General features: G+C 38.2%; 1 protein-coding gene across 2 annotated transcripts in view; it reads right to left on the reverse strand.

The window, feature by feature from the left end:
• The window catches only part of MACC1 (metastasis associated in colon cancer 1), a 93,449-nt gene that overhangs the window by 13,767 nt on the left and 70,720 nt on the right, over positions 1-8,962 (reverse strand). For both annotated transcript variants that reach the window (XM_010832781.1, XM_010832782.1), the window contains one exon: positions 6,055-6,243. In XM_010832781.1, the coding sequence (XP_010831083.1) occupies positions 6,055-6,243 (189 nt within the window). The remainder of the gene's footprint in view (positions 1-6,054; positions 6,244-8,962) is intronic.

The following is an 8,962-nucleotide window of genomic DNA, read 5'->3' on the forward strand; positions in this document are numbered from 1 at the left end:
TTGGAAAAGACTCTGATGCTGGGAGGGATTGGGGGCAGGAGGAGAAGGGGACGACAGAGGATGAGATGGCTGGATGGCATCACTGACTCGATGCACGTGAGTCTGAGTGAACTCTGGGAGTTGGTGATGGACAGGGAGGCCTGGTGTGCTGCGATTCATGGGGTCACAAAGAATCGGACACGACTGAGCAACTGATCTTATCTGAAAAGAAAAATGTGATACTCTTTTTGATAATCCATTCTTAAATTGGCTGAGGTGTTGAGGCAAATTTTGATAGAATCATGACATGGCTTGAAAAAAAGAAAAAAAATAAAATGAGCTTTTTAAATTCCCCGTCCCAAGCATAACTCCCAGCTCTGCCACTCAGCTACTATACTGTATTTGAACGGGTGGTCAATGCGTAGGGGTTAAAGTATAAGGACTCCAAAGTCAAACGTCTGTGCTCCAAACTTGGTTCTGTGAGTTTCTAGCTATGCACGTTTGAGCAAGTTACTTAGCCTCCCTACAGCTTAGATAACATTAGTATCCACCCCACAAGTTTTTTGTTCAAAGGATTAAATAAGTCAATTTTTGAACTGTTACTGGAACAGCGACTGGCACAGAGTAAGTGCCAGATAACTGTTAGATAAAATAAAAATAGAACAAAGGAAAAAGGGAGAAGTTGAACAGCAAGGAAAGTGAGTGAAAAGAAGCTGATTGTAGGCACTGGCACACACAGGAGGAAATTTTCTAAATGTGTGTCCACTGAGGAAGTGAGATAAAGGAAATAAAAAGCAGCATGGGAACCACAAGAATTTGTTATCTCCTTGCCCCAGTTTCAATTCCCTCCCTCTGCACACCCTATCCAGAATTAATAAAAGTATGTTTTGAAATCAACCGCTTAACCTGTAAATTAATCTTATTGAAGAATCATCTCCTCCTTAAGAAAAAAATATTGTACAGGTTTTTTTCTTTTTTCAGAGACCTGGAAACCAGCATACATTTACCCTTTACAGTACATAGTCTAAAAGGTAAAATTTTTATAGATTATTTGGAATAGTTTCTAAACATTTAACCACATGCACCAAAGTGATGGGGGCTTCCCGGGTAAAGCTCAGCGGTAAAGAAGACACCTGCAATGCAGGAGCCGCAGGAGACGTGGGTTCGATCGCTGAGTTGGGTAGATCCCCTGGAGGAGGGCATGGCAACCCACTCCAGTATTCTTGCCTGGAGAATCCCATGGATAGAGCCTGGCGGGCTACAATCCATACAGCTGCGAAGAGTCAGTCATGACTGAAGCAACTTAGCACGGCAAGCACCAAAGTGAAGATTGTTAGTGCTTATCGCAATAAATTAAACAATAGGCCCTAGAAAGACACACAGAGGTTTTCCTTTCCGGTTCTGAGTATTTATCAGCCTCAGGCATAGACTTAGTCATTCGTGATTTGGGCTGTGCTAAAGTAAATAAAGGAAAAGTAGGCTGTTAGCTGGCCTTTATGAAGATTTGCGGGGAAGACAAACTGAAAACAACCACAATTTGAGACAAGTTGGATATTTAACAAAATTTCTTGATAAACAACTCTAAGTAAAATCTTTTTAAAAACAGAGCTTAATGAGAAAAAAAACAAGCCCTGATTTCAACTGGACAACTTTTTTTGGAAAGATTTTTTTTTTTTAACAACTGTTTTAGCTTCACAGCACAGTTGAGAGGAAGATACAAAGATTTCCCATTTATCTCCTGCCTCCACACATGCATAGCCTTCCCCATTATCAACATCCTTCACCACAGTGGTATATTGGATACAACTGATGAATCTACACTGATACATCATAATCACTCAAAGTCCATAGTGTAGGGTTAACATCTATGTACATTCAATTGGTCTGGACAAATATAAAATGATATGTATTCATCACTATGGTGTCATATTGAGTTTTTTCACTATCGTAAAAATCCTTTGTATTCTGCCTATTTATTCCTCTCTTCCAAACTCTGGCAACCACTAATTTGTCTCCATAGTTTTGATTTTTCCAGAACATCATATATTTGGAATCGTACAGTATATAGCCTTTTAAGATTGGGTTCTTTTCTTTAGTAATGTTATTTGAAGGATCTTCCATGTCTTTTCATGGTTTGATAAGTCATTTTTTAGTCATTTTTTTATGTGCTGAATAAAAGTTCGTTGTCATGTAATATTCTATTATATCACAGTGTACTTATCCATTCACATTCACCTACTGAAGGACATCTTGGTTACTTCCAGGTTTTACTAATTACGAATACAGAAGCTGTAAACATTCATGTACAGGTTTTTGTGTGGACAAAAGTTTTCAATGCCTTTGAGTAAATACCAAGGAGCAGGACTGATGGATCATATACCAAGAGTACGTTTCATTTGCCAGAAACAGCCAAGACACTCCAAAGTGACTGTGTAATTCCATGAGCAGTGAATGAGGGTTCCTGTTACTCGTGTTCTCAATAGCGTTTGGTGCAGTCAGTGTTCTGGATTTTGGCTACTCTAATAGGTGTGTGAGTGTGTGTGTGTGCTCAGTTGTATCCGACTCTTTGAGACCCCATGGACTGTAGGCGGCCAGGCTCAAGTCTGCAGACACACACTGCACACACAGGTGACATAGTTACTTCAAAGTAAGAAAATTTTCTCAAGAAATTAATACCCAGTTCTATGCTCAAAAAGGAAGCAGAGAATATAGATTTTGCCTCCTATCAAGTCATTATCTAACTAGAGAGATAAATTTTCCTTAACTGAAATATCTTGAAAATGTTTGCACTCATGTGAAACAGAGATACAGGCCATTTTATATGTACTCATCACTGGAATATTTTTATTTCAGTTCAGTTCAGTCGCTCATTTGAGACCCCACAAACTGGAGCATGTCAGGCTTCCCTGTCCATCACCAACTCCCAGAGCTTCTCAAACTCATGTCCTTCCAGGCGGTAATGCCATCCAAGCATTCATCATCCATCGTCCCCTTCTCTTCCTGCCTTCAATCTTGCTCAGCATCAAGGTCTTTTCCAATAAGTCAGTTCGCATCAGGTGGCCAAAGTATTGGAGCTTTATCTTCAGCATCAGTCCTTCCAATGAATATTCAGGACTAATTTCCTTTAGGATTGACTGGTTTGATCTTCTTGTGTCCAGGGGACTCTCAAGAGTCTTCTCCAATACCACAGTTCAAAAGCATCAATTCTTCAGTGCTCAGCTTTCTCTATGGTCCAAACCTCACATCCATACATGATTACTGGAAAAACCATAGCTTTGACTAGATGGACCTTTGTTAGCAAAGTAATGTCTCTGCTTTTTAATACACTGTCTAGGTTTCTCATAGCCTTTCTCCAAGGAGCAAGTGTCTTTAATTTCATGGCTGCAGTCACCATCTGAAGTGACTTTGGAATCCAAGAAAATAAAGTCTGTCAGTGTTTCCATTGTTTCCCCATATATTTGCCATGAAGTGATGGGACCAGATGCCATGATCTTAGTTTTTTGAATGTTGAGTTTTAAGGTAGCTTTTTCACTCTCCTCTTTCACTTTCATCAAGAGGCTCTTTAGTTCTTCTTGGCTTTCTGCCATAAGGGTGGTTTCATGTGCGTATCTGAGCTTTTTTGATATTTCTCCCAGCAATCTTGATTCCAGCTTGTGCTTCATCCAGCCTGGCATTTTACATGATGCACTCTGCACCCTGTTAAATAAGTAGGGTGATAATATACAGCCTTGATGTACTTCTTTCCCAATTTGGAACCAGTCCATTGTTCCATGTCCAGTTCTAACTGTTGCTTCTTGACTTGCATACAGATTTCCCAGGAGGCAGGTCAGGTGGTCTGGTATTCCCATCTCTTTAAGAATTTTCCACAGTCTGTTGTGACCCACACAAAGGCTTTAATGGAGTCAATGAAGCAGAAGTAGATGTTTTTCTGGAATTCTCTTGCCTTTTCTGTGATCCAAAGGATGTGATCTCTGGTTCCTCTGCCTTTTCTAAATCCAGTTTGAACATCTGGAAGTTCTAGGTTCATGTACTGTTGAAGACTAGATTGGAGAATTTTGAGCATTACTTTGCCAGCATATGAGATGAGTAGAATTGTACAGTAGTTTGAACATTCTTTGGCATTGCCTTTCTTTGGGATTGGAATAAAAGCTGACCTTTTCCAGTTCTGTGGCCACTTGTGAGTTTTCCAAATTTGCTGGCATATTGAGTGCAGCAATTTAACAGCATTATTTTCTAGGATTTGAAATAGCTCAGCTGGAATTCCATCACCTCCACTAGCTTTGTTCATAGTGATGCTTCCTATGATCCACTTGACCTCGCACTCCAGGTGGTCTGGCACTAGGTCAGTTATTACACCATCATGGTTATCTGAGTCATTAAGATCTTTTTTGTATAGTTCTGCTGTGTATTCTTGCCACCTCTTAATATTTTCTGCTTCTGTTAGGTTCATACTGTTTCTGTCTTTTATTGTGCCCATCTTTGCATGAAATGTTCCCTTGGTATTTCTAATTTTTTTTTGTATTTCTAAATGTTTTGTTCCCTTGGTATTTCAAATTTCTAGTCTTTCCCATTCTGTTGTTTTCCTCTATTTCTTCGTATCGATCATTTAGGAAGGCTCTCTTGTCTCTCCTTACTATTCTTTGGAACTGTGCATTCAGATGGATATTTACTTTTCTCTTTGCCTTTTGCTTCTCTTTTTTTCTCAGCTCCTTAGACAACCATTTTGCCTTTTTGCATTTCTTTTTCTTGGGGATGGTTTTGATCTCAGCCTCCTGTACAGTGTTACGAACTTCTTCCATAGTTCTTCAGGCACTCTTTCTATCAGATCTAATTCCTTTAATCTATCACTTCTACTGTATAAGCGAAAGGGATTTGATTTAGTCAATAAAAAAATGACTCATATGTCTTTGTGGTAAATAGAGAAAATATTTATATAACTTACACTGAATAGTATACTTTGTTTTAATATTAATAAAAATTTTGAATTTTACGTATTTGCTTTGTTTTACATGCTGTGAGAAATGGAATATTTCGTGCCATACCAGCAAACAAGGATCACAGTCATCAGTGATTCTAGTCCTTCAAATGTGAATTCCTGAGTCCTAATGGTACCCAGGAAGAGCACCTGAGCTCTCTGGCCCATTGGGCCACAGTCACTCCCTACAGTGAGCATGGAGGAATTCAGGATGTGAAAAATGCAGGATGCTGGGCCCAGATGGCTGAGATGCATATTAAAGGAATGATTTCAGTAAGCCCAGACTCGTATTTTCCCATACACAGAAAAGTGCTACATTCCTTAACTTGAGATATCTGGTTTTCTGTAATTTACCAAATACTTTTGCTGTTCAGACTACCTGCCCTTTGTTGCAAACTTCTATATGACCTGACTCTTCCCCCCACTTGCTCAGAGCAGTTCTTTCAGGGATGCTCAAGATGCTGCCTCCCAGGCTTAACTCTGCAAAATTTCCAAATAAAACATAACTCTCAACTTTTAGTTTGTGACTATATTTTAAGTTGACATCTGTCATTCTGTATTTGATGTCTATAGTTACTGTATGCAAAATTGTGAAGGAGACAGATAACGCACACAGATATCTCTAGCTATTGTTACCAATGACCTCATACCATTTACTCTCTTAAATGTTTTTTTGTCACCAAACATTATTTACCACCAATGACTGATTCTATTTTTGAAGCTGATAAATACTTACTATTGTGTCCCTTTTCCTTGTCCTGACTGGGTCCCAACTCTTTCCTTCAAAGTTTATCTTTTCTCTGCTTCAAGTTCTTATAGCCCTTCATAACAACTGCCTATCTCATTTGGTCAATTTATTTGATAAAAGGCCATATGCAATCCAGTAGGAGAAACATCAATATATCTTAAAGGTTCTTAATACCGTTAAAGAGTGACATGAGTATATTTCAGATAACATCAATGGTTGTAGATTCAGTGATTTCAGTGAGTGGATCCTTTAGGACACTCCCTCAGTCAGTTAGTATATGCAGTGGACTCTTGACTGCATTTGATTTACTTTGTCTGCAGTTTTTTACTACCTAGATGAACAGAAATCTTACCTCTACAGCCAAATCTCCAGATTTTCCTTGGTGAGGAATTTCATATGCCTCCATTTGTCGCTTTGTGAGTCGCACTAACTTTTCAGCTAGTTCCCTCCAGCCTTTCCCAAGCTTGACAGCTGAAGTCAGAATAGCAGCCTCTTGGACAAGGTGCACTACTAATCCTTGGCAATCAATCTTCAGCAGAGCCTGCAGCAACAACTACATGTCATAATTTAAAGCAAATAATTTGAACTTTTATCTAGAAATTAAATTTGTTATTACATATTCTGGAAACTGGCATCCTTTTTTTCACCACACATATATTTGAGTTTTCTAAAATTCAAAGAGTTGATTTACTTTTAAGCAAATCCAACAAGCAAAGTACAGAGGATACAAACTAGATCAGAATTAAGGGGAGTTTCAGGGCTAACTTGGTAACTAATTATAGGGCCTTAAGTAAACCACTCAACTAATATGTCTCTTAATATCCTTAATTACCAAAGGGGGGAGTTGAATTAGCCACTTCCAAAGATACCCTGAGGTTTTAGCAGTTAATAATTTATTAACCCATGATTATTCACTATACAAACAGTAATTACTTTCCTTCCAGAGGACTGGCTATAGGATTTCTAGAGTGAGCACACAGCTGTCGGTAAATACTACTTAATTTTTTAATCAAAATATGATTTAAAACTCCCCAGAATTATATGTGTTGCATAAAAATGAGAAACTTAGACAACCTTCAACAAAGCTATTGCTATTAATAACTTAAAAAATTAACTCTCTTCCTTTATCATCAATGTGCTGCTGCTGCTAAGTCGCTTCAAGTCATGTCCGACTCTGTGCGACCCCACAGACGGCAGCCCACTAGGCTCCCCCGTCCCTGGGATTTTCCAGGCAAGAGTACTGGAGTGGGTTGCCATTGCCTTCTCCGTACCATCAATGTAGTTAATGCTAAATTTAAATCACAAGGTATCAAATATAAAACACTTAGGTTTCAACGATGCAAAAGAGAAAACCTTCAGACTCTTTTTTCTTCCTTAATTAAGCACTGAGCTTTGTCAGTCGCCACACATGTTTCAAACAAGTCTACGAGTTTCTCTTTTGTCTTGAATATATTTCTAAAGTACAAGATGAGATTTATCTATCTTTCTTTTCTGTTCAAATAAAAATGTTCAATAGTCCCTCATCATTTAATGGCACTTAAAAGCTTTTTACTTATTGTTTCATTATGAAACAATAAGTAAAAATGAATGACTGAGTGAAGCAACTATTAAAGTCCAAGGAATGTTCATTCTTATGGATGCATTAGGAGAACTAGCCATGATCTCTATACATGGACTATGTTTATCTGTAAATTTATGGAGAGGAGTTGTGACCTCAGGGAGAAGCAGTGCTGAGACAGCAGGCCCCTGAGGGTGCCTTTAGTAAACTGTGGAGTGGGTTTAGCTTATCCCAGTTCCTTGTTTTAAGGAAAATAAATTTGCACTTAAAAGTTATAAAACCTAAGTTTAAAATCCAACTCCACAAAGAATAGGAATTTAGATAAATCACAAAATGTCTCTATTTAATGACTTTTAAAATGGATACGATAGTAATACTACCCCATCTAACCCCCTAAAATCATTATGAAAGTTGAATTAGATGATTAGTTCTTAGAGTGTCAAATTCCAAAATACATAAAGACAGTCTTAATGTCTAGATATGATTAAGGAAATTGTAACCCACAATCTTTATAAGTTCATTTCCAGCTACTCCAAGCTGGAATCCCAAGTATACAATCCAAGAAAAAGGTACTCCTAATTCCATTGACTGTATAGTCCATGGGGTTGCAAAGAGTCGGAAGCAACTGAATGACTTTCACTTTCACTTTTCACTATACAAATAAAGTTTCAAGAGGTAGCATCTATACCATATGCTTCATCATCTTCTGGTTAGATAACTAGGCCTTAGCTCTTTCCTTTCAGAAATTTTGAAGCCTCCACTGAGGCACAACATGAAATTGTAGGAACTACTCCCTTAAACGAGCTCTCCACCAGCACTGTCTAGTCAGTCACCAAAGTGACTCAACTATCATACACTAACATAGAGTAAGTGTAACCCAGCTTAAACTTTAAGACCATTTGGTCAATATAACCTTTTCTGCCACAAAGAGAAACAAGAAAGCAATTTTCAGTTCAAATTTTCATGGGTCCATGCTGAACACAAGCTATGAGAGGTCATGAGCTATTGCAAAATGCATGTGCAGCTTCAACCAGGTAGATCAGCCAATGACTGTAAATACCCCAGATTAAGTGAGGATGCATCACACCATCATAAAACCACCTATTTAATTGGATATTGGGTTTTAAAAATTTACCCTTCTCAGTATCACTGTAGAATCATAAAAACAATTGAAGAGTATCTGTGTGTGTGTTAGTTAGTCGCTCAGTCATTACTTGACTTTTTGCAACCCCATGAACTATAGCCCACCAGACTCCTCTGTCCATGGAATTTTCCAGGCAAGAATACTGGAGTGGGTTGCCATTCCCTTGTCCAGGGGATCTTCCTGACCCCGGGATTGAACCCAGAGCTCCCACACTGCGGGCAGATTCTTTACCATTTGAGCTACCCAGGAAGCCCATAAGCCCACATATATATATAGTATATATATACTATATACATATATAGTGTGTGTGTGTGTATATATATATGTATATGTATACCCTATATCATGTTAGCTATTGTTAACATCACAGAATAAACCCCTTGCCAAAAATGTTTTCTCCCATTTTGCACTTTGATTAAAACTTGACTCCTCTACATGAATCTGCCTCACCTAACATGAACCGCTCATCTCTTATAGGCCACCAGTTTCGTAGTTATAATGATACTTACTACACACCAAAACACATACTTAAATATCTTTATATATATATATATATAT

This window comes from Bison bison, unplaced genomic scaffold, assembly GCF_000754665.1.
Source record: "Bison bison bison isolate TAMUID 2011002044 unplaced genomic scaffold, Bison_UMD1.0 scf7180017862274, whole genome shotgun sequence".
Lineage (NCBI taxonomy): Eukaryota > Metazoa > Chordata > Mammalia > Artiodactyla > Bovidae > Bison > Bison bison.